A 26931-nucleotide genomic window follows, 5' to 3' on the forward strand; every position below is an offset into this window, starting at 1 on the left:
AGGGCTTTAAAGGTCAGCACCAACAGTTTGAATTGTTCTCGGAAACGTACTGGGAGCCAATGTACAAGTCTCTATCCATTTTGATGTGAAGGTGAATTGCAAAGTAAAATTTTGCCTATATGGATTCCAGGACTTATTTTTTAAGGGACAACATCAAGGGGAACTTGGCAGCAGGGTGGAGACACAAGGCCCTGCACATTTTCTATGTAACCTCAGAAAAACTTCCTGGGAGGCAAAGGAGGCAATTTCAAACAGCCCTTTTGGAAGAGGATTATAATGTGGAGAGACAAATGGGTGGGAGGCCTCATGAGTCTCTCCCTAATCTAACATGGCAGTGTTGGTGGAGATTACAGATATGAACTTTCCTGAGGAAGCCCTCTTGGCACAAATGGACATGTAGCCACACACAGGCAACGTGTTGTCCACCCACACTTGGGGAGGAGAGGCAGAACTGTCCACAACATGGCAAGATATGCTGCAATTGGAATTGAATCCTAACAATTCTAACTGATGTAATAAAGTGTCAAGTGACTGAATATCTGGCCTTGTAGTTAACTTGAGGCATTAAACTTATGGTATGGTCCTAGCAATCCTGTGGGCATATTTTCCCACCTAATCCTGCAGCAATCCATAAATTATGTATGAGGTTGTCCTGTGTTTGTGTGTTTAATAGAAGTTTTTCAAACTGTAAATTCTAACTGGTAGGTTTTCAGTATTTGATATTTCAGGCTGAGAAATTGGCGAGTACCCCACTTTGCACTTTTGGGATAGGGAAGGCATCACAGGGTCACTGTTCGAGAGGGATGAGGGATTCAAGGTGTTATACACCAAGCTCCTTGAGACCTCTGGCACACTTAAGCGCATGCACTGTTCTTCTGACCACTACCAGCCTGCAGACCCTTCAGAGGATGCAGCTCTCATAGTGGAGAAGACTGCCTGGATAGAAGTAGAGTCAAAGCAATACTTCACCATGCTACAACTCTCTGTGAACTAGTTGGTGAAAGGCAGTATCTCCCCACTTTTCTTTGGGGCAGCCTTCAAATACTTCCGTTGCCAAGGCCTTGTGGGTATCTGAATGGAGAGGCAGCTTGCATTCAGAAAGGATCATTTTGGGGGATTTGGGAACTATCTTCACCAGTGCATCTGCATTAAGAGATGGGTTTTGCAGCATTTGCTGCTTCCAGGTAAATTCCAGTTCTAGGGTTTCATAAAGTTCCCATTGAAACTGTAGCCAGCAGCAACTGAAATCATGTTGCAGCACTTCATCTAGCAATGTTGCAGTTATCTTTCAGTATATGCTTTCCCCAGCATAGAACCCTTGCATGTTATAATCGTTTTTGCTATTAACAACGCCTTATTGGCATCCCAAAGTTACCTGTAGATCTGCAGACATGGCTACACTGCTTCCCCTCTCTCCTGCAATCAGAGTCTGTCTATCTCTACTATAATATCAGCCTGTTTCTCTTTAGAGTTGGATGGAGTTTGAGAAGGTTTCAGGCAAGGGTCTCTACCTGCCTACCTGTACTGAACCTTGGACCTGCTGCATGCAAAGCACCTGCTCTACCACTGAGCTACAGCCCTTTCCTAAGATTAACTAGATTGCACTGAGTAATTCATGTAAACCTTTTAGAACAGTCTATTCATGTTTCCTGAATGCTCATTCTTCCTCTTCTCGCAATTGCAAACTCAGTCTTTTGCTACTTCAAAAATAACCCATGCATCAAGACATGTCAATATGGTGCAGTGTGTCAAATAAAGCGGGGAAAGAGCCTTAAAATTGGATAGTGATAGGGACAGATTTAATTTCTGCAGAAATCAATTAGCTGGAGAAAACAGGGTGGTGGGTGTGGTGAACAGGTATATAGTGCAGTGATGCAGATTCAGTTCCTCCTGCTCACCTATCTATGTTGTAATAGAGTTGTGGTGGAAAGCTGGCCAGGATGAATGTCAGCATGACAGGTGCAAATTAGTTGTATGAAGAGTTTATGTTTTTAGGTTGTAGTCCTATACATACTTACCAGTGACATGCAGTTAATTTTTTTCATAGGGGAACAGTTAAGGCCAGAGGCACCAACATGCAAGGAGAATGGGGGGGGGGGGCTCACAACTTCATGCATGTGATATTGTGAAGTCCTGACATTGTGTATGTGAGCATCGCGCCTCCCTCCCTAAGCCTGTCAGAAGCTTCTTGGGCTTTGCAAAGGAGATGCCAGAGCTCTGACAGGATGCTAGAATCCTCCTGTCTCCTTCTGAAAGCCAATGGGCTTTGGCAAGATGGCAGGACAGATCTTGGACCCATCAGAGCCTTGCACCTCCCTCCCTAAGCTGAGCAGAAGCTTTGGGAAGGAGGCACCAGGGGAACATTTAGGGGACTAGCCTAGTTCCCTTAGTCCAATTACCTCACGGCACTGATACTTGTCTGTCAATTTCTCACTGAACTCAGTGGGACTTACGGTATTTCTGAATAGATATGCATTGGATTGCTCAGTTAAAAGGTTTTATGCGAAAGCACTCAAAAGGAGAATATTAAATAGTGAAAGACCACAAAATAAGTTGCAGGCTGCATAACCCCCTTGTGCAAATATCAGCTGCAGTGCATGAAGAAAGCTGCCCTCTTAGATCTTTAACGGTCAGTGGTAATGGTGGGATGAGCTCCTGAAAAGACACAGGTGCAAGAACAATGATTGCACAAGTGATCTCCCAATCTGTTGACTTGGCTACACATTGACTGACGTTGAATCAATTGCTGAATAGTCCAGACCACCCTGGCATTGTAGCAAATCTTAAATTGTCCTAGAGACTTGCACCATGATAGACACAACTTGCATAGCGGAAACCAATGGTATTTTTCTCAGGATATTTCAAGTTCCCCCAATTCTGGTCCTCAAGACTGAACAGAGTACTTTTAAAACATATATATTACATATTTGACTGAACACAGTACTGTAGATGATGGCTAGCAGGACTGCATACAAGTGCATTGACTAGTTTTTCTTTATCTTTAGATTCATTATATCCCTCTTTTTGGCCGAAGTCTTTGAAGTGGTTCACAATGACACCTTCATATAAACTACAGACAATAAAATAAAATCTTATCTTAAAACATAGTTGTTAATACTACTAATGCAACCTTAAAAGTAGGAATTGAAAAACAATAACAAATAATTGTAATTCAGGGTTCACGAGTGAAACATCAGTCCTGTTTGACTCGGGGGGGGGGGAGTGCATGCTGGAAAAGATGAAAAGGGAAATTCCCTGAGCAAGTTTGGGCTGCCACACCTGAGAAGAACCTAAATCTTATAGCTGTCTGCTGTACACCAGACAGCAAGGACACTTAAAACAGGGTTTTCCGAAATTATATTAAAACACGGGAAGGGACATGTGGAGGATATACTCCTCCAGATAGCCAAAACCCAAACTGTTTTATTATTTCAGTTCCCACCTTATTTTGGTCACCATTTCTCATGCTTATTTTATCATGCAGCAAACCCCTCTCTATTGCTACTATTTAGCCATTTATTTTCCTATTTTGTATTTGAGGTTTTTGGCCTGTGTTATCATTTTCTTGGAATTAAATTTAAGTGTCCAGTACTCTCAATTTATCAAGAGGGTTTTGAATGTTAATATTTCCTTCCAAAGTGTTAATGGTCCCTTCCAGCTTTGTGTCATCTGCAACTTTGATAAGTGTGCTCTACTCTTTTATCCAAGCCATTAATAAAAAGGTTGAATAGCAACATGTTTGAGATAATCTAATTACATTACTTTGGGCTGGAATGCATTCAGGGTTAGCTCTTAGCCATTGGGTCACATTCTGTTCCCTCTGCTGGATCAAGCGCTTCCTTCAAACTTTGGTTTAAGCTTGCTCCCCTGAAGCCAGAGATCTGAGTGTGATAGCATAGTCTTGCATTGGTGGAAGATGCAGGATGGCAGGTGAGCTTGTGGGGCAAGGCGCCTGGGGAGCTGTTCATCTAATTCCAGGAGGAGAAGTGTGTCAGCCTGAGCAAAATTGGCTGGCTGCTGGATTTATTCATTTTCCCTTGTCTCTGCCTTGTGGCAGGTGTTATGCTAAGAGCCTTCGCCGTACAGCCATCTCGCTAAAGCCCAGGGCGGCTTAGCACTTTAAATGGTTTTGCTGCCACTGCAGTGATCCATGCTTGTCAACAATTTGAGAGCCCTGGAGAGTGTCCACACAAACAAGATGGTAGAGGAGGAGGAAGCAGCCAGCAGCAAAGCTAAAGCAGGTACAAATGCATCCAGCCTAGACACGAGGATAAGCTATTCAGCTTCTCTTATTGTATTTGAAATGTTACTTACCTATGTATGAACTGATTTATATCGGAATCCTAGAAATATCTCTCATCTCTGCACAAAAGCATCTTGCATTTCTTCTTTTCCAATGGCTAAATGTTAAGCACAGAGCCAAGGTTAGGACACTGTCAGGGAACTGACATCTAAAGCGCCGCAGGTGCAAAGGCTCCCTGAGGTTGAGAGAGCAGTAGCAGCGGAAGAGGGAACCAGTAGAGGGCGAGCAAGAACTCCAAGGGAAAGTGAGTCGGAGGGATGGCTCAGAGACGCTTCAAGCGAAACCAGTGGGGAGGTCTCAGGACCTCCTATAGGGACACCCACACCTCGACGGAAACTGTCACGCCGAGAGGCCAGACGACGTGTTTCCGTTAAGGAGCTTTTATGTTGGAAACGTTTCCGAAAGCAGCCACTTTCGGATTCTACTAGTGATTGACGCAGCCATGCTGGAGGGGCTCCGTCACAGGCAGAGGTTTGAAAACCTGATCAAACTCTGAGGGACTTGCATTTTACGCACAAGCAGCTCATCGTCCCATCACAGCAATCCGAAAGTCACCGAAAGCCAGCTTGTGCAGAGAGAAGCATCATGAGCAACCCAGCCGGAACCGGGGGTGCAGGAGCAGCTGGAGGGGGTCCAAGCCTGGAAGAAAGGTACAGAGCGTTGGAGATCCAGTTGGCGCTGCAAACGGCGAGGCTTGAGGAGAGGAGGGCTCAGGATGCAGAAAAGGGAAAGGAGAAAACCACCCCGCTCGCCAGAAAGGTACCAGGATTGGTGCAGAAATTCGGGGGGGATCCCAGGAACTATCATGCCTTTAGAACAGAGATGCAATACGCTCTAAACTTGCAGTTTGATGACTTCCCCGACGAGGAATCGCGAGTGGCGTATGTGATTGGCCATCTCGAATCCGGGGCGAAAGATTGGGTTAGACCCCTGATGGCAGCGAATAATGAGATCTTAAAGGACACGAGGAAGTTTTTTCGTGCCATGGACCTGATGTTTTCCAGCGATATTGAGCAGGGGGTGGTGCGAAGGCAGTTAATGGCTTGCCAGCAAGGAAGCAGATCTGTCCGTGAGTACTGGACTGAATTTACTATGCTGATTCATAAATTGGGGTGGGACCTATCGGCGGAGCCCATCCAAATGCTTTTCGAAGAGGGGCTTTCTTCAACCGTCAAAGATGAGCTTTCCCGGGGGCCCAGGGCGGAGTCTATGGACCAATTAACCAAATCTGCGCTGGCCATAGGAGCGCGCCAGGAGGCGAGGGCTTTGGAAAGGCGGGAAGGGAAAGGAGACCGTTGGAGGGAGTTCCGCATTCCAGACATTCCAGAGCCATCTTTCCCGCCGGCAGAGCCGATGGAAGTTGGAACAGCGCGGGCGCGCGCAGTTTCAAATCCCAGTGAAGGGCGGAAGAAGGAGGGAAAGAGCGCCAAGAGATGTTATCTCTGCCAACAGCCAGGGCACTTTGCCAGAGTCTGCCCACAAAGAAAGGAATGGCAAGGGATGGCAGGAGCTGTTGGGGGAAAGGAAGAGGAAAGCAAGGAGCAAGTAAAAGCCAACGCCTGGCTGCCACCGTCGGGGCACAGCAGCCAGGCCAAAGAGCAATGAAAGTGCCCATGCCAGAACCTCCCAGACCTGCTTTAGTGATAGAGGTGTTACTAGAACTGCCAAACGGACACCCACTAAAGGTCAAGGCGCTTTTGGATTCAGGCAGCTCCTGTAATTTCATGAGTAAGGAGTTTGCAGCTGAGCACCAGATACAGACCATCCCTTTAAGTAACCCCTTGCAGGTGACTACGATTGACGGCAGAGAGCTGTTGGGGGGAGAAGTTAGCCAACAGACTGTCCCGATGATAATGAGAGTGGCAAGGCACACCGAACAGATAGCGTTTAATGTGGCCATCCTGGGAGGAGCGCCCATCATTTTGGGGATGAGCTGGCTGGCGCTACACGATCCGCTAGTGGGCTGGCATCAGAGGGTGGTCTCCTTTGGGTCAGCGCATTGCCTAGAACACTGCAAGGAGGGGAAGGTCTCGGGAGGAGACAGAGTCACCCTAGCGGGGATGGAAGTGATGGGCAAAGGGAAGGTGCCCCCGCAATACGCAGATCTGAGCAACGTATTCAGCGAAAGGGAAGCAGACAAACTGCCACCGCATAGACCCTTTGACTGTCAAATCAACCTACTCCCAGGGGCCCAACTCCCAGTAGGCAAGCTGTACGCCATGTCAGACAGGGAGATGCAGGAGCTGAGGGAGTTCATTGACAAAAACTTGAAGCGAGGTTTCATCAGAGAGTCCCGAGCGGTGGGGGGCAGCCCAGTGTTTTTTGTGGACAAAAAGAACACAGACAAACCGAGACTGGTGTGTGACTTCAGGGGCCTCAATGCAGTGTCGGAGCCCCTGGCTTTCCCTATGCCCCGAATTGACGACATTTTGACCAGAGTAAGGAAGGGAAAGATTTTTACAAAACTGGACCTACGGGGGGCGTACAATCTGATACGCATAAGGAAGGGAGATGAATGGAAGACCACCATGTTTACCCCTTTGGGAGCCTTTGAATACCTCGTTATGCCCTTCGGTCTACAAGGGGGCTCCGCCTGTTTTCAAGCTTTTATAAACCACGTTCTGGGACCTTTGCTCTACAAGAACTGTGTGGCCTTTTTAGACGACGTGTTGGTGTATTCGGAAGATGAGGAACAGCATGTGAGGGACGTTCGAGAAGTGTTGGGCAGGCTGCAAGCCAACCAGCTGTGGGTGAAACTGGAGAAGTGCCAGTTTCATACCAAGGAGGTGGAATTCCTGGGGTACCGCTTGTCAGACAAGGGATTGGCCATGGATCCAGGCAAGGTTCAAGCGGTACTGGAATGGAAGACACCGAAGACCAAGAAGGACGTGCAAAGATTCTTGGGGTTTGGGAACTTTTATCGGAAGTTCATCAAGAACTTTGCCCACTTGACGGCGCCCATCACCGACTGCCTCAGCAGCAAGAAGAAATTTGTTTGGACGGTGGAGGCGGATCGAGCCTTTGAAGAACTGAAAAGGGCTTTCGCCTCGGAAGAACAACTTCTGCATGTGGATTTACAAAAACCCATGAGAGTGGAAACAGATGCATCCGACCGGGCTATAGGGGCGGTCCTTCTTCAACCGGGGAGGAGTGCGTCGGAGTGGAGACCGTGTGCATTCTTCTCGCGGAAACTGAATAAGTCCGAGAGGAATTACACGGTGTATGACAGGGAACTACTTGCCATTCACGAAGCATTCCGGAGGTGGAGACATTTATTAATTGGGGCACAACACAAGGTGCAAGTGTGCACCGACCACAAAAATTTAGAGTATTGGAGAACAGCTCGAGTGCTCAACCAACGACAAGTGAGATGGGCACAGGAATTCTCCAAATTTAACTTTGAGATTTGTTATGTGCCAGGCCCAGAAAACGTCAGGGCGGATGCGCTCTCACGCAAACCAGAATATTGGGAAGGGGAGGAGGTGATCGAAGAGAGACATGTCATCCCGGAGGACCGCTGGGTGTGTGGGGCGGCGCTGGTGGGGCAACGGGAACTGGTGGAGGAAACGGAAAATGATGAATATGCCCAGGATAAGCTCAGAGGTCTCAGGGGGGAGGGCGAGAGCCCCGGAGGTTTTGAGGAAAGAAATGGGGCATTGTATTACAAAGGGGCACTGTATATACCCGAAGGTGAATTGAGGGGGAGAGTACTCAAGCAGTTGCATGATAGCCCCACGGCGGGACATTTTGGGCAACACAAAACCATGTGGTTGGTTACCAGGGAATTTTGGTGGCCTAAGGTGAGGGAAGATGTAAGGGAGTATGTAAGAGGGTGTGACCAATGTCAGCGAGCCAAAGGGGAAAGAAGGGCGCCGGCAGGGTTATTAGAACCTTTACCCACACCAGAACGGCCTTGGGAAGCGATATCAATAGATTTTATGACGGATCTGCCAAGGTCCAAGGGGAAAACAGCCATCATGGTAGTAGTAGACCTGTTAACTAAGATGTGCCATTTTGTAGCATGCTCACATGCAGTCACAGCGGAAGAAACGGCGAAGTTGTTTGTGGAACATATCTTTAGGTTGCACGGGGCTCCCTCGAGGGTGATCTCAGATCGAGGCAAACAATTTACTTCCAGGTTCTGGAGGAAGCTCATGAGCTTGCTACACGTGGAAGTTAATTTTTCAACTGCCCGGCACCCTGAAACCAACGGGCAGGCGGAAAGGGCAAATGGCATTCTTCAACAATATCTTAGGTGTTATGTCAATGACAGAGAGAACGATTGGGTCGAAAAGTTGGCGTTGGCAGAATTTGCCTACAATAATGCGGAGAATGTGTCCACAGGGATGAGTCCCTTCTTGGCTAATTACGGGTGTCACCCCAGGGCATTTCCAGGGGAAGGAGGGGAGAGATGGAGCGTTCCAGCGGCTGAACATTTTGTAGAAGAGATGGAAGCCATCCATCAGCAGCTCCAGCTCAACTTAGAAAGGGCCAAGGCACAATATAAGAAGCAGGCAGACAAGAACAGAAGGGAAGGTGAAACCATAAGGGTGGGGGATCAAGTGTGGTTGTCAACCCAAGGGTTGCCGTTCAAAGGGGGTTGTAAGAAACTGAGGCCCAGAAGATTGGGACCCTTTGAGGTGATTCAGCAGGTCAACCCGGTAGCTTTCAAACTCCGATTACCCAACCACATGAAATTGCACCCAGTGTTCCACAGGTCGTTACTGTCACCATACAGGGGGGGACGTGAAGGGGAGCACGTCAGGGGACCAGCCTTGGAAGAGAGGGAACGCCGCAACCATGTAGCGGAAATCCTCGATTCCAGGTGGAAGGGTAATCAGGTGGAGTATTTGGTGGCGTGGGAAGGGGAACCGGAGTCAGAAAACACCTGGGTAAGTGCAGAGGAAGTCAATGACGAGGTTTTAACAGAAACGTTCCACCAAAGGTTCCCGAGGAAACCTCAGCCTATAGCAAGGTTTAGGAGGGAGTATTTCGGCACCACCGATGAGGAAGAGGAAATGGAAGGGTTCGCGGAGTCGGAGTTGGAAGATGGAGTGGACTCTGATGACGAAGAGTACCTAGAGAGTAGGAACAGCAACAAGTGGAAGGAAGTGTTCGCGACGTCGGAAGATGAGGGAGGTTCTTTCAGGGGTTTTACCTCCTCACCGCCAGTAGGAGAGGAGACGGGAGGGGGTGAAGGGGGCCCTGGAGGGGAGGTGGATGTCAGGGAACTGACATCTAAAGCGCCGCAGGTGCAAAGGCTCCCTGAGGTTGAGAGAGCAGTAGCAGCGGAAGAGGGAACCAGTAGAGGGCGAGCAAGAACTCCAAGGGAAAGTGAGTCGGAGGGATGGCTCAGAGACGCTTCAAGCGAAACCAGTGGGGAGGTCTCAGGACCTCCTATAGGGACACCCACACCTCGACGGAAACTGTCACGCCGAGAGGCCAGACGACGTGTTTCCGTTAAGGAGCTTTTATGTTGGAAACGTTTCCGAAAGCAGCCACTTTCGGATTCTACTAGTGATTGACGCAGCCATGCTGGAGGGGCTCCGTCACAGGCAGAGGTTTGAAAACCTGATCAAACTCTGAGGGACTTGCATTTTACGCACAAGCAGCTCATCGTCCCATCACAGACACTTAAATGCCAACAAGCAAGTAAAGTCAAGTTTGAACAATTTCTGCATTCAATGACCAGCATAGTAGGGGACAACATTTCCACTCAGCCCAGTCTTTATTTACAAGGCCAGGGCAAGAAATTGTATCCAGGAAGATTATATTTCCAATTGAAAATATTACCTAGCTATATGGCCGGTATGGAATATAGCCAAGCACACAGACTCCTAAACAAAACAACCTGAGCTCTTGATGTCCAGGGTGTCTCATAAAGTTTCTGAAAAATCTAAGTCATTTACACACAGGTGTTTGATGTGGATTCCCAAGGTAGCTAGTTCACTGTATCCAGAAGGAAGTTAAATTTTGAAACAGTGATCAATACAATTAGATTGGTGTTTGGAGCACTGAAACCTACTCCCAGAAACGGAATTGCTTCTAGGGAAGTACTGTATTAAAGGCATGTGCACCCAGGCTGAACCAAAAGTGGTTGGCCTCTGAAGCCAGCTTGTGGTGTTCAAACAGTGTTGTAGATCTTGTTATGTGTTAGCATCAGGTGCTTTATCATTAATATTTTTATTTATTTACTAGATATCTATACCATCCTTCATCTGAGGATCACAGGGTGGTTCACAATATAAACACACAATAATGCATACCACAATAACAATAACACAGTACCCCCCCCCCAGTTTAAAATGCCATAGATTGTTTAATTAGCCAAAGGTATGGGAGAAGAGGTGCATTAAAGGAGTCACAATGTGGGCTATACTTTTATTTTTATGCTGAAAGCACACAACTGTTTAAAGATTTTGTAGCCAGCTCCAGTTGCCTGATATTGATGGGAGAATCATGAGACTTCAAAAACAGAGGGGGTTCATTGGTTTTTTGTTGCCAAATCATTATCACATGAAACACCTATGCTTAGTCAAAGACACTTTGAAGGAACTTTTATTTTATTGACATTTATATCTTAATACTCATGTTTTAAGGTGTGTGCCCTGCTTTCTTGAAAATGGTTAAATGAATGCATATTTCACTATGAAGACCATGCGGGGAGAAAAAAAAACAAAGCTACTGACCAAAAGTGCATCTGAGCAGCAAATTGGACATAAATAATCATACTCTTGACTGATCCTAGCACATGGGTGACAGACAAATTAAGACCATGAGATTTTGAGGTGCATGTCAGTAAGCACTGGGTGTAACTCTTGGTCAGCGGGTTCCCTCTTGGGTACAAATTGTTCTCACTGGACTAGAATCTGTGGAACAAATGGCCAACAATCTATAAGCCACCTGGCCATTACATAGGTATCTAGGCCCTTTTCCATATTTTTATGTTTTATTTTGCTAGTTCTGCTTGCCATCTCAGGTGGTGCTGGTGGTAAAACAATCTCCATGAGTCAAGGCAATGGTGCTGTGGCCTGCAGGATACCTAGCGTCATATTCCTCATATCTGGCAGGCTTTGATATGGTTTCAGTTATCCAGCACAATGGAAAATTGTTAATCATATGACTCTTTCCCAAGGAGAGGGAGAAATGACTTTAACAGCATTGGTTGGTTAACGGCTTGGCCTCGCTGATATGGCAAGGAGTTCAGTTCATGTTTGGTTTTAATAACCATCCCTTATTGCTAGCAAAAAAGATTCAAAGCAAACAGGCAACAGGGCAGTCAGAAGCCCTGTTGCCTACAACTTTTTCTCCCAGCCCGCCCCATACATTTACCTAACGCTAATGAGATGTATTGATTGGAATGATGGGATTTGTAAAGGTCGTGGGGTGACAGTCCATAAAACCAGCTGTGCCGGATCTGCAGCATCAGGGCCGATGGGTCTGGGGGGACAGATTAAGCCTTTGCACTGCAAGAGCTGACATCAATTACCTTGCAGATGTGTGAGCAGTTATAATGTATCTTCCCATGAGGCAGTTAACTCCACAGAGGTTCCTTTCCCCTACTCCGTTCTCCAAAGCCTGTTGAGTTATCTGGTTTAATCTTAGTAAATCAGAAAGGGAGAGGGACACAGAACTGCTTGTGCCATACCCTCTTGGGAAGTGCTGGCCCACTTCCAATGCCTTTGTCATGTGCTGTGAATTCTGACTGAGTGATCAGCATAGATATGGTCCCGGAATCTAGACTGCCAGTTACCGTTTTGCATGATAGACACATGGTGTTTCTTTAAGGTCCTGGCCAGAATGCATAGTGAATTTCAACATACACATTTCACACCTGTAGCAATAGATGACTTCTCCTTACCATGTGGCAGGAGATGCTTTCCCCTTAATGTTTCACTCCAGAACATGTGGAATGGTAAAAACAGTGGGCTGTGAGAAACTCTGGAACACAGTAAGGGATTGGCTTGAAGATATTTTTGAAGACGGAACTTAAGGTAACTTAAATAACTGTCAATGCTTATCACTGCATTTGTTGTAAAACTGCCACTACCCATAAGCTCAGTTTGCATTAATCAGCACACATTAGCCTGCATACCCTTAAGGAGGTGTTCCAAAATAAGGTATTTAAAATGCAGTTATCTCTTTTTACTAGTCCTAAAGATATTCCTGCCCTATGAAATTTCAGTCATTTGTGGTCAGCTTCTAATTTTTGCTTGTTTTTATTTTTGAAATGAAGAAATTGCTGATTAGAATCATGACAGCTTCTCTCTAAGGGCATGTCTTTGCAGATCCCATTTTTAGATCTAGTACTCAGTTATCATCTAGTGAAAGATATCTCATTTGAATTTGCTGTCTACTACTAATAAATATTTTTTCAAGGCCTATGAATGTGTCTTACTTCCAACCCAGCCAGGTTATACTACATGTTGAAAGTAGGGCAAGTATCAACAATATCTGGCCTGCCAGTCAACATAAGCCTTATAGTTTCCTTCTTTTGGCCCACTAATTCCTGGTCTGGATTATTAGTTGTTCTTTTGATGCTATCATTCCAGACCTAGTTCAGGATTTGGTGGAAAGCCACATTCCTACTTATGTTGATTTGAATTTGGTGCATGAAGGCAGACCTAATCCCAGTTATTTCATTATTTAGCCCCTTGTTGACTTCCATCCAAGTACTAAAATCCAAGCACTTAATCTCTACAGGTACATAGACCAGCGTATGCATCTATTCTAGTAATCACTCTCTGTTGGTGGGTAGAGATTGATACTTAGGAGGATTTCAGATCCTTACTGTTAGCAGCAGGTTTATTATGCTGAAATGATGTATGGTATGCACATGGTCCACAGTGTACCACAATGGCAGGTCTGAGGCAGAGGGAGTTATTAGCCTGATCCTTGTTGTGCTCCATTGCCATAGATGGTACTACTGCTCTTTAGTCCAGGAGGATCTTTGGTACAGCATACTTTTTTTCTCAGTACAAGCACCTTGTTACTCAAGTTGCATTATGTAGTCTTATCTAATTCTCTTACTCAAATGAGCTAGTGGTAGGTGATGTAGTTCAAGCTACGTCACCTACCACTAGTTCATTTGATCTTTGTTTTCCTTCCTTGGAACCTGGCTATGCACTTTGGGGGAGCAAAGCTGCTTGCCTCTGGCTCTTAGGGCACTTTGTTGTTGGTTTTGAACTGAACATACAGTAATAAAAAATAATAAAAACTGAAAAGTGTGTTTTATCTTAATGTGCACATCTCTAAATTTATTTTATCTTAAAATATATACATTTTACACATTTTAGTACAGTTTATAAGTTGAAAACAGTATTGCAAAATTTGAAGAAGTATGAAATCTGAAATATAGTTACATTCATCCTTAGCCAAAGAGGTGTAGACTGCAGGGGAATTCATAGAAATCAAATTCTTCAGCCATCACTACTTTGCGTCTGAACATCAACAGACCTTCATACAACATATTTTCCCCAGAGGGAAAAGCATCTGGTCCTCTGTTCAAGGTGCAGTCAAAAGATACAGGCTACCGCATCTCACATTTAGTTTCAGCCTTGGATTGCTCTGCCTAGGTAATCCAAGGCTTCCCACATGATGCCACATCATGGGATGGAGCTGCTTCCTGTGGCTACTGTAGTCCTACTAAAATCCTCTAACCACAATAAACCAATGAAAATACATTTGTGGGCACCAGAAGACTCCACCTGATTTTGAAATTTTCCCCAGAGTATGTTGCTATGGGGGAATTTAATATTAAATCCCAGCAAACACCCTCACCCTCTGCTCTTAACTCATCCATGAATGTAGCAGCATCTGTTCCTTCTTCCACCCTGCCTGTGTTTTTGTGTGTGTGAGAGAGAGAGAGGGAGAGGGAGAGTGAGAGAGAGAGAGCGCTCTTGTGGGCTTGCTTGCTCTTTCTCTCTCCTGCTTTTGCTCTCTGCGCTGGTAATGAGTGGTTTGCAGTGGGAACTAAATGAAGTTGATTGCCCACTGGTGTCTGCCATTAGTGGTAATTAGTTAAAACATCAGAGTATAAACAGTAAATTGGATCTAATAATTAATACTAGCACTCAAGCATATGAGATAGACTGGGAGAGAAGCAGCAGCTTGTAAAATCAGTCGGGGATGTTTTAATTAAAAAAGAAAGAATGTAAGTAACACTGTATTGGAAAAAAGGACAAAAGGCATTGTGGCTGCCTGCGCTCATTAGCAGCCTAAGATTCTGTCTGCTCCAGGGCGCAGAGGAGGGACTACTAGCCCCCAGAAAACTCCAGGTGTGGAGCAAAGCAGGATCTTGGGTTTTCCATTGCATGCTGAAGGAGAAGGCGGAATAATTCCTCTGGCAAGTTAATTTCTGGACCAGCGTGACATTTATTGGGGTTTCCCCCATCTTGGGTTAGTAGAAAGGTTTTGCAAATGTAACTTTTTTTTTGAAGCTTGTAAAATTGCAATATTTTCGCATGCCCACCAGGGTTTCCTGTTTTCAAAATCATAAAATTCGCAACAGGTCCCAAGTTTATACTTTTTAAAAAACAAAATCTTTTTGATAAGGGCAAAATATTATTATTATTATTTGCTGAAGACCAGAAGGTCTACATATGTAAAATGAGAGATGTAAAGGAATTAAAATAAAGAAAAGCAAATTACCTAAACAGGGCTGCAGTTTTACACACAGTTAAGCATGATGGGCAGAACAAACTGCAACAAGGCAACGTGTGGCGTGAAGTACCATGTTCACCAGCCCATATTTACAGCCCTAGTGGCCAGGGTAGAGGATAGGGTGGGTTTTTTGTTTTGATTTTGCTGAACTATCTGTCGTCTGGAACAGCAGATTGAGCACCTCTTCAGGAAACAGACTGGCCATGGATCCTGTGGATTTGTCTCTTGCCATACTTCCCCCACTCCACCCCGTGATGCTCCATTTTGTGTTCTTCTGCTGATCACCTCAGGCAGTAGCTTCCCAAATGCCTGTGAGGCCTCCAAGTCAGCTGAGCTGAATGGTGAGAAAACACTGCCTAATCCAAACCCCTTCTAGTGATGCTGAGCAAGGGATTAGGATTGCACTGTTGAAGGTTTTTTATTTCAGTATAAATGAAGCAACCTTTACTGTTGTTTCTGAATCACAATCAAGCATGCCAAAAAGGACAACGAAGTCAGAGTTCATAATAAATCAGAATTTGTTTCATGCTTGGTGCAGCTTCTTTCCACCTTTGAGCCTATAGGTTTGGGGAGCATGTGCAGTTGTCTGCAGTGCAGTCTATTCAGACAGAAGTAAGTGCTACTGAATTCAGTGGGACTTTCTCCTTAGTAAGTGTGTACAAGATTCCAGACCTTTTTTTTTTTTTTTTACTGAAGTTGGCTTTGTGCACATGTGTGGTTATTAGCTTGAGGACAAAGCATACGAGGCTGACCACTCCTGAAATAACAATCAGTTATGGCCACTGGTGCCCTGAAGATCATTCGAATTTCCTAGTGTATATCTGCACAGTTCTATATTCACAGATCTGATGGACTGTTTCCTTGCTTCCCATCTCAACTATCTTTATCCAGAGCTTAGTCTGCTAGTGGCCTGCACTGTTGATGCAGAGTGGCATGGAATCAGGCAAAGATTTTCAGTCCACATAGCTGGCTTCCTACAGTGAATGCAAGAGTGACGTGGAAGAAATAGTACCTGATTTTCCTGATGATGCATTGATGTTTGTGTGCTGCTGAATATGCTACAAACTTCCTTCTAACATTCTTCCATTCGTGTAAGTCATAGAGCCATAGAATTGTGGCGTTGGAAGGGACTACAAGGGTCATCTATTGATCCCATAATGCAGGAATCTTTTGCCCAACATGAGGCTTGAACCCATGACCTGACATTAAGAGTCTCATGCTCTTCCAAGTGAGCTATCTCTGGCTATACCATGTTCACCTATTGTAGGTCCAGTCTGTGTTCCAAAGCTACATTTCCAGAAAGAAGAAGGAAAGATCTAACTTGGAGGCCCACACATTGATGGTGGCTGATATGATTATAACAAGGGACCTTATGCTTCATCCTCCTTTCCTCCCCCATTTCCTTCCTGTCTGAGAATTCATCCACTATCCCAGGTCCAGTGCCTTAGGCTGTCACCAGAGAGAGAGACATAATAAATAATAGTAGGAGTGAGGTGGTGCCACATTATGTCTTCATAATGTACCGAGTGTCTGTGCTAAAAGCATTAGTAAGAAGGTGAGATATCCCTCCACTGGGTAGTGAATAAAAGCTCTGAGTGTGTGTGTGTGTGCGCGCGCGTGCGCATATATATATATATATATATATATATATATATATATATATATATATTCATTACAGCCCTGCTCTTCCTCAAATTAGCTGGAACTGGCAGATTCCTAAGAAATGGCCTTTCCCCCCTCCTGCTCGACACACAGAGGTTTTATGCATTTCCAGGAACTGTGGTATTAAACCTGGAGATGTTGAAATTGTTGTAGGACTAGACCTGAGTTGTATTGTGCTGAATTTTTCTGGATTTTGATTTTCACACAAATGTTCCAGGGTTGAGTGAGGAGAAACTAAAATGTTTATGACGAAACCTCTACTTCCCACTATTTAAATGTGTCTGTTCATGCCCATTCACAGATACTGTACTGCTTTTTCAATCTGTTGCTTCTTTAAAGGTAAAGGTAAAGGACCCCTGACAGTCCAGTCGCGAACGACTCTGGGGTTGCAGTGCTCATCTCTCTTTACTGGCTGAGGGAGCTGACGTTTGTCTGCAGACAGTTTTTCTGGGTCATGTGGCCAGCATGACTAAGCCGCTTCTGGTGAAACCAGAGCGCACAGAAACACCATTTACCTCCCCGCCGGAGTGGTCCCTCCCTGCCGGAGTGGTCTACTTGCACTTTGACGTGCTTTCAAACTGCTAGGTTGGAGGGGGCTGGGACCGAGCAATGGGAGCTCACCCCGTCGTGGGGATTCGAACTGCCAACCTTCTGATCTGCAAGCCCTAGGCTCAGTAGTTTAGACCACAGTGCCATCCGCATCCCTTTGTTGCTGCTTTAAGAAGGTAAAGGTAAAGGTACCCCTGCCCGTACGGGCCAGTCTTGACAGACTCTGGGGTTGTGCGCCCATCTCACTTAAGAGGCCAGGGGCCAGTGCTGTCCGGAGACACTTCTGGGTCACGTGGCCAGCGTGACATCGCTGCTCTGGCGAGCCAGAGCTGCACACGGAAACGCCGTTTACCTTCCCGCTGGTAAGCGGTCCCTATTTATCTACTTGCACCCGGAGGTGCTTTCGAACTGCTAGGTTGGCAGGCGCTGGGACCGAGCAGCGGGAGCGCACCCCGCCGCAGGGATTCGAACCGCCGACCTTTCGATCGGCAAGTCCTAGGCGCTGAGGCTTTAACCCACAGCGCCACCTGCGTCCCCTTGTTGCTGCTTTAGGTCAGTGCAAAAGGGGACACATCTCTGTTGTACCTGAGTTTACCACATAGTGCTGAAATGACTTTCATTTTCTGCTAGCACTGTGAATATCCCTGGTCCAAATGTAGTTGTGTTCAGTGCCAGATCTTCAAATTTGCCATAGAAGGCAAAAGTCTGCTCTGGCACCCACCTCTCCCTGATTGTGAACAATGGGCTGTAAACCTGCAACCCCAAATTAAACAGAGGGAGGAAGCCACAGATCCTGAAAAAGTCCTACAGACAGCCTTTTACAATGCTTAATTCTTTGATGCACCTTAACGTCTTTTACAGTAATGATTTTCCCCAACCCTAAACCAAGCTAAGCAAGTTTGCACCTAATACTTAGGTAGAAGACTTCTAGGGAAGCCATACCCAAGCTTCCTTGAAGGAAGGCTGGATAAAATTTAGCAAATAAATAATTACGTAGTACTTTGTCACTTAGCTCAGTATTGCCTGAACAGACTGGCAGTAGATCTCCATGGTTCTCTCCCAACTCTATGTGGAGATATGGGAGATTTAACCTGGCACTGTCTACTTGCAAAATAGATGCTCTCCCACCGAGCTATGGCCCCTTCCCCCTTGTGAATCTTGTATTGATTTTGAGGGGAAATCCCAACAACACAGATGAAGTATTTTACTCAGGATGGCAGCAGAGGAGGAAAGGGAAAACTTTCCCTCTCCACATTTGGATCACATTAAGAATCAGCGATTGATTAGCTAATGGGGGTGATTTTAGTAGGAAAATGGCACAGGATTACCACCCACCCAAAGCACTGTAATCCTGAACTACTCTTTCTGCTGCTGCTATCTCCCACTAGTTCTGGCCCACTGCTCATTCCTTCACTAACTTTTCCCCTCCTCACCTTCCCATGAGCATAGAACAAACCCTGCATTGTTTCAGACAGTGGCAGGTATGAGAAAGGTAGGGGCAGGGTACTGTTTGCTGCCACCCCTAACCTGCCACCCCGGGCAGTTGCCTCCACCCCTCAATTTGGGCCTGGTTATGACTCTAGGACAGAAAGTGGGTGGGGATGCACATCAAATGTATAATCCCCATCTAGTTCCTTCCCCAACTAGGGGCAGGAGTGTTAGTCTGGTTATAAAATAATAGAATCATAGAACTGTAGAGTTGGAAGGGACCACAAAGGTTGTCTATTCCCTGCAATGCAGGAATCTCTTGCCCAATGTCTGGCTCAAACCCATGACCCTGAATTCAAGAGTCTACTCTACTGAGTCATGCTCTACTGACTCAGCTATCCCAGATATGCTACTTCCCCCCCTTTTCAGTAACCCTCCCACTACAAACATTTTCACACCCTTTTACAAATGGGTAGAAAGAATTGCAAAATGCATCCCTTGCTTCAGTTCAGAAGTTTCCCTAGGCAGCGGCTCTCACTTAAGTGTATGCTTTGAGGGCGCTTAATATTACACACTGTGCATCCTAAAGCATTTCAAGCAGATTCTCTGAGCCTGGCACCATTGCCCCTGCTCTTTGAGGTTTGAGGCACTGGGAAGGGAACACACCCAAATCAGGAGGGCCAGACCAGGAGGGCTGCACATGCATGGTTGTTAATCATCTTCTGAATGCACTAACGATGCTAATGCTGTAAGTGACAGTGGCCCATCTTTAGGGCCATGATTTAGGGGCTCTGAGCAGAAGCCCAGCTCTAGGGAGTAAATGCATGAATTCTCCACTGATACTAAACCTCCTAATAAATCTTGCACACACCAAAAAGCCCTAAGCACTAAATCCCAGAATCCGGTAATTGAAACCCTCCAAGCTCATGGGGATGAAAAGGTAAATTGCCCACGTGTGTTTTTATTATAGTTTACCTGATTATCTCCCAGGGAGACAAAGGAAAGCAGGGTCTTCAAATTAACACACCACATTTCACACTGTGGAAACAGTATCTGTAACATGAGCATATGGCTGAAGGACTGAGTTCTATGCAGCAGGGCCTTGGGATAACTGCAATTTCACCTGATAACTATCCAAACCTGATGTTACACTATTGCCTCTGTATTGCATCTTTTTGCTGTTCTTCATTGCCCTCTGCTGCCTGCTCTGTGGGAGAGCCAGATGCATTAGGAATGGCTTATAATATTGTTCACAACTGTGGTTGTGCATTTCATTCATATAAAGAAACAAGCTAGTGCTGTGCTACAATGCTAACTATCAACACAATGCTGCTGATATTAAACATTATAAAGTTCAGCTTGCTATAGAAATGGTAGAAATGGTTGAGTTTATCTTCTTAATCACAAAAAGCTAGATGTGAGACCCAACATAGTGCTATTGGGTCTCTGCTGGCGCAATGAGACTTTGCCTTCCTCTCTACCCCCTAAAGCCCCTTGATCCAGAAGGTTGGGGGGACCCTCTGGAACAATTTTTGGAGTGCTCAGGAGGCTGGATGCCATGCTAGATCGTATTTTCCCACTTTATACTTTGTAAACTTGGATTTAGGAGAATCACTTGTCCAGAGCCATTTAACTAAGTTTGTGTCTGAGCAGGAATTTTATTTCAGTTCTTTTATTTCTGTAAACCTCACTGTTGAGATGGGCTGGTAGCAAGTGATGATAAAATCTATTACTGTGTCTGTGTGTTTGGGATTTATTAGTGGCAGTTTCTTGAAGGATGCCCTCATTTAGATAAAGAATAAAAAAGGTACAATACAACCCCCACATCTCCTAAAAAAGAAAAGTGCAAGCCAAAGATACATTGGTCCATTTCTTCTTACATTGGTTACCAGCATAGCACTAGATCGCAAAACTACTAGGAAGTCTTTCATGAGATAACTCAGAGATGGGGCACTCAGAGTCAATGGCAAGATGGGACATGTTGCCCAAGACATGGTCAACGCCAGTGCAATGCCTTGTTATTGTGGTGCTCTCAGGTTTTTCCTCAGGTCTTTTCAATGTTTCAAATTCTATCGATCAGAGTGCTACAGTTCAGGGTAATCCTTATAGCTCTAAACTGTTCAATGAGATCATGGTTCTTGGATCTCACTTGTCTCAGGTTCAAAATCCGTAGCATATATCTTTGTATTGGGACCTTCTGGTATCCAGAGTGAAAGGGGCATGCTCCATGAGAACATCATCTTCACTTTCTGTAATAGACTCTGTGACCTGGTATTTTTTTGGGAAGAGGCAAAAAAAAAGCTTCATTCATCTGAAGACACCAGCAGGTGGCTCCTACAAACCACAGGGTGCTATGAAGTTGTCATTTTGTCATGAGCTCCCAGCATGCAGTCTAATTTCTGCCATTTAACTAACCCAGATTCAACTTACCCAGAACTCTAATGGAAGCCAGTGTGAGGGCTCCAGCTAACAACAGTATGGCTTCCTCCCCAAAATCTTCTCTAGAGGATCAGGAGAACCCACCCCCTGCAGAACAGCATGTGGGGAGAGAGGGGGGGGAGGTCATTCCATCTGGCAAGAAGAAATGCTTGTGCTGACAGAATGATCGGAAGAGTGTGATGTTGACTTCCTCCCACTGTGTTGAGGTGCAACCCCTAAGAAGTGTCAAAACAGACTTAAATGCATCACACAATTTGTTGTGAGCTAATGGCAAAATGCTAATTTTGCAGCACTCTGTGGGGCTACAGTATCCCATTTCCTCTAGCACCCCTCTCATTGGATCTGTTGCCTCATGTTTGTCTTCTTCAAGCCCATTAAGTTCATTTCCTTGAAGGTTCTCACCCTTCTCACATGGAAACATTCATGCATACAGCTGTACTTGCAATAGCTTCCTTCCTAGAAATACAGACCCATGGCAGGGGGAGTGGAGGAACTCTGTATGCATCATATAGGCGGATGGGGCTAGTTGGTGCACCCTCTGTGCACCCTCCCCCCCCCCCCCAATACTTGCTCACCATGTAAGAATGATTCAGGGTTTGCTTTCCAGTTCCCTTCCCTCCTTTTCAGTTCCATATTCTAGATTTTTGTTGGCTTCTATTTTATAAAATCAGTAAGTTATAGATATATCTAAAACTGGAAGGCGACTTCTATATGGAAAGAGATTTTCAGATAGGTTGACTTTACCTTCCGAGTAGTCTGAAGAGTTACTAACCCTTTCCTTTCTTACTGGCTGTCCTGCCAACTGTACAGAATGAACTTTCATGGTAAGAACAAATTCCTTTGTGTTCCGCCTTTTATATTAAACCTTGTTTTTCAGGAAATCTCTACTGTCATTACAGATCAAGCAGAATGCTCATGACTATCAGTGTTCGACCAGGTTGTGAGCTGCAGCTCAAAAGATGCATATAACCCTGGGAGTGTTAGCAATGAAATGTCAAATTAAATGAACTGCTGATAAAGACAAAAATATACAAGCAAAGAAAAATGCAGAGACAAATTTGCTTACAACGCTTTTGAATGAACTGCTACCTTTTTCAAAAGATCTTGAAAATTATTATGGCTAGTTACAAAGAACAAACAAAGGAAGCTTAAGAGAGAAATATTTACCCACACGCAATTGATCTTCGAAGGGCCGTGCCACAAGTGTGGCAAATGCCAACAGCATAACTGAGTTCTAAATAAGATTGATGTAAGATGGGGATATCATTTTCTAACAATTAAGATATCTGGGCCATACTTCCTTTTAAAATGGGTGTCCTTAAATATTTGACTAAAAAAAGACTGGAAACAATCAGCCTTTATAAAATCTTTATCCAATTTCTGTCCAGAGTGGGTTACTAGAGTTGCTGTTCTTATGCAGTAAGGCTGGTTTAATCATTGTTGGTCTGCTTGCTTTGTGGATGCTTGTTTTAAAGAGATGCTAAACATTAGAGTTCTCCACCATGTCCTCATTTTCTACTTTGGGCCCTTGAATCCCTAAGCAGCTTCATAAAATGCACTCTGAAACTTGAATAGAGCTGGGGGCACATTCCTGGAAAAGTGCTGGAATCTTGCTGAATTTGAGGGGATGTGCATATTAAAACACTCCAGCTCGAGCCTTATGGAGAGGCATCCGCCCATCATTTCTCAGGTCACCGCTTGGCTAATGGTCTATTAATTTGTTCAGTCATCCCATGTGAGTCAAACTCAATTTCTGGTCTGTGATTCTTCCCTGTCAGCAATGTGATTGATTGGACGTATGACTGTCAGCGGCTGCTCCAAATCCGACCCCCACCCCGCATCGTCCACCACTGCTCACCAAGATGTCTTCCCACCACTTTGGCAGGCACATAGACACACATGCACCTACACACACAAATCTCTCCTAAAGAGCAGTCTGTCTACTGCTGTATACCCAAGGATTTGTCTCTAGCAATGAAAAATGACAGAAATATTTAAGGACAAATAAGGTTTACAAACTCAATTGAAAATTATTACAGGGAGGCCCGGGCTGCAGATGGGCCCAAGCTGATGTGCAGAGGCAATCAAATCGAATTTCCTTATCGCGTTGTTATTTTAGGGCGTTATCTGGTGCCGTAATGCAGTTATAAATTCAATTTTGCTGCCGAGCATTTATTGTTTACCATTGCCTGTTTGCTGGAAAAAATGTAAACACTTCACAGCTGTAAAATTAAGTTCTGGCCTGAGAACTAAGGTAGGGGGTCGGGGATGGAAAGATGGAAAGAAAATAAGAAATCAAAACGGAATGCAAGGATAGAGCATGGGTTGTGTGCTGGCATTCCTGTATTTCTCTCCCCCCCCCCCAACACCTAAACCTAAGTGTTTTTCAGTTCCTGCCTTTTGCCCACTTGCACCTGCTTCATTTTGCAGAATGAGAAGTGAAGTTAGGAGCCAACCATTTTAATTTTCAGCTCTGTATATGAATGCTGTGGATATATGTGCATATTGTGTACATACTATGATTCTCATAGTCATTGAGTCTCTCTTGCAGCAAACTTTGGTCTAGAGCTGGGCAGGGTGGGCTTAAATCTGAGAGGTTTGGGTACAGAGCCGGATCTAATACTGCCATGCACTCACTGAGTGGCCTTGGTCAGTGCACTGTCTCTCCACTTCAATTTCCCATCTGTGGAATGATCTCCCAGCAAATGAGCTGGGAGAGAAGATATGCCATGTAAAGCAGTCATGGAATGGGAGTAGACTGATTCCTCCTGGCCAGTTCTCCAGTGCCCTCTTTCAGGAGAGGCTGATACTGGAATAGCAGAGAACACCCCTTAGAATCACCACCCATAGTCTTTTTACAGCAACCCCTGTTGGAAAATGCGGGACATGTCACATGATTCTCCAATCCTGAATCAAGTGCACCTACTCTTTAGTATGAAGCTGGACCATAACCTCCTTTTCCCTTCTCAGTTCCAGTGTCCCGTTCTTTCCCCTACCCCCATTCAGGCTGAGCAAAGCCAGGAAATGCAGGTTGCTGCCAAAGAAAAGTTGAAGGTCTCCCATTAATTCAAGACTAAAAATGACAAATTCATCTTCTACGACAATTAAATGAAGTCAGTAATTGATGCTAATTGATATTCAGCTGGGAGGGCTCTTACTGCTTCACTGCACTCTGTCGTTTCGCATGCCTGCTCCCCCTTCTCCTCCGCAGTGGCGTTCCACCACCACCCCAGGCATCTGTGCTGCTTGCTAGGAACCCGTCCCAGTGGCTACTCTTTGCTCTTCCACATGTTCGGCATTCTCACCCAGGAAAGTCGTGTAGGCTTCATAGGACTGCGGTTTCGGCTTTCTCCGTGGATACCTCCCCCCACCAAGGCAGGTAAACTCCAGGCCTAATAGAGTTGGCAACAAAGGGTTTATAGCCCACAGCTGTGTAAGTTCCCACTTAATTTTTATAAGCCCAGCATCAGAGCCAGCAGGGGGTAAAGCACACTTGGATTTTCTCTCCTTAAAATATTATGGTGTTAGCACTTTTCTGCAAGACCCGAAAGGAATGACAAGGGGGGGGGGGAGGGAGACCTGGATGTGTATGTGTTTGGATTTTTTTTTTTTTACGAGATTCCTTTAATCTGAAGCCAATATGTCAAAATCAAATTAAGCCTTGGAAAGGGAATGGGCTCCGTGTGCCAAGTGAGCAAGCTGGATAGTAAATGTGCAATTGTTTCTGGGACTGTTATTAAGGCGACATGACTGTTGCCCATTAAGGAAACATGACATCACTTCCTCAGGAAATAGCACGGAGTTGGAGAGAGAGGCATTCACAGCCAGTTGTGCCAATCAAGTTTGTGATGAGCAGGAAACAAAAATAAGAGCATAGGTCTCACAATAAGGGGCATGGGTGAAAAGTCAGATGGACCCTAGTGGTTCATTCAGCTTGGCTGACATTCCTTTGCAGCCACAACAAGAAACTACATTTCAGCTTCTAAAATATGTACCCTCTTTTATCTCTCCTGATTATTGTGTAGTGGATTGGTCAACAATTTACATTATGAGATACTATAATAGGCTTGTATGTTATAAAGTTATTATAGAAATCGGTAGCACTTTCCTGTGAGTTTTCAAATCATCTGTAGCACTATCTTGCAGAAGGGTGATCTGTCTCTATCCATTTAGTTGTGGGTTAATTCAAATGCGTAGGATGGTAATTTAGAAGGCAAAAACCCACCCTGAAAGTTTCCATGAGAAGTGACTTTGTCAGTGGTCTCTTCCAAGATCTTTATTGCAAGGAAGAATTTCAAGTAGTAATGGAGCTTCAATGATGCAATTTCTGAGTCTTCTTTTAATGTCACAAATAAAAACACCACACAGCTTTCCTTTCATGTCATTTGGGGTGTCCGCTACTTTTTGGGGGAGCCTTTGGAATATGGACAGAAATGACCCATGTGTTACTTACTTGCTAGCTTGCTATGCCTTTGTGTGGCTTGGTGCAAATCAAACCCACCCCACTGCCTGTGGGATTCAAAACAGTTTGCATGATGCCATATGCTCTTAAATTTACCATGTGGTACCACTGAGGCCTTTTAATATTTTCATTATAGACCAGGCAAGTATCTCTGGCAAATTTCACAGACCAGAAGAAATTGAGATCTGGTCCCTCTCTCCAAGAGATTCTTAGTTTGAATGTATGTTGTTTATATAACAACTACAAGAGCATGGTGCTACAGGAACTGCAATCTCCTTTTTGCACCAGAAACCCAGGCCATTTGAACACCTTCTGTTGGCTGGCACTCCACCATGCAATGTGAACACACAAAAGTTGCAAGAGAGCTGCATGTAAGAGAGAACATGATGGCCAAGGCAATGTGGATGAAGCAGGCAATTCCCAGACGCCCCATGCTCTCTGGTTTCCAGGAACAAAGAGGGAAATAAATAAAGTGATCCAGACAATTTTGTATTAAACATACGCGACATGAAGGCTTCTCTCCCTTCCCTTCTCTCCTTACTAAGTTCTATTAAACCTGACAAATTATGACATACAGACATGTAATGCAAACTGATCCATTATACATTTAAATATGCTGCACAGAAGCAGTGGGGAAGCAGTGTCTGTGTGGGTGGGAGGGGGAATAGGAAGACAAGTGTATTACATGGATAATGTATTTGACGTATTAATAAAACAAGCAGCATTGCTCCGGCCAGGCAATGGTCGAATGCCGATAGGCGATGATGGATCACAGATTGATGGAATCCAGATGTTTAGAATCATAGTCTTGGGGCCTTTCTCATATTGACTAAAAGTAAAAAATGCAGCGCTGTCAGCACATTAAGTCTCCCTGCCGCTCTTGGAGGCTGCTGAAGTGATTATTTATTTCTGAAAGCCCGCACTACCCAACCCCCAGTCTGCTTCCTCTTAGCTGGGCCACCTGGCTGCAAGGTGTGGGGAAAACCTGGACCTTGTCCCTTACCTCCCAGTGAGGTCAGACTCCAGGATGTTCTCTGCCAAATCAAAAGCATGAACCAGCCTATGGAAATGAAACATTTTAGGTTTCCTGTGCTTTCTTTACAATGACCTGTTTGCTTAACGCTCCTTTCAAACTTTTTTCTCAGAATATTTTCATATAACCAAAATTAGCCCTGATTTGATTCGAAAGGGTGAGTTTTCACCTGAGACAAATGTACCTGCCTTGGGGACAGTGGCAGAGGAAGGGGGTGAGGGGGTCGCCCCGGGTGCCATCTCTGAGGGAGGTGACAAGATGGCACCACACGGGGGGGGGGTGTTGCTCTGCTGCCTCCGGATGTGGCGACGCGAGCCGCTACCATCACACCCTTGCAGCCGTGTGCAGAGGATCCTTCAGTCGCCACTGCAGCCACGAGCAGAGGATCCCACC

General features: G+C 45.2%; 1 protein-coding gene across 11 annotated transcripts in view; it reads left to right on the top strand.

Annotated features, from left to right (window-relative positions):
- The window catches only part of RNF220 (ring finger protein 220), a 327501-nt gene that overhangs the window by 131425 nt on the left and 169145 nt on the right, over positions 1-26931 (top strand). The window contains exon 1 of one of the 11 annotated variants that reach the window (XM_081914737.1): positions 4129-4241. The exons of the other annotated variants lie outside the window; for them this stretch is intronic. Within the exon in view, the coding sequence (XP_081770863.1) occupies positions 4151-4241 (91 nt within the window). The 5' untranslated portion in view covers positions 4129-4150. Of the gene's footprint in view, positions 1-4128; positions 4242-26931 lie in introns of those variants that run through there. 11 annotated transcript variants of the gene reach the window in all.

Source organism: Podarcis melisellensis, assembly GCF_964234715.1.
Source record: "Podarcis melisellensis genome assembly, chromosome: 6".
Classification (NCBI taxonomy): Eukaryota; Metazoa; Chordata; class Lepidosauria; order Squamata; family Lacertidae; genus Podarcis; species Podarcis melisellensis.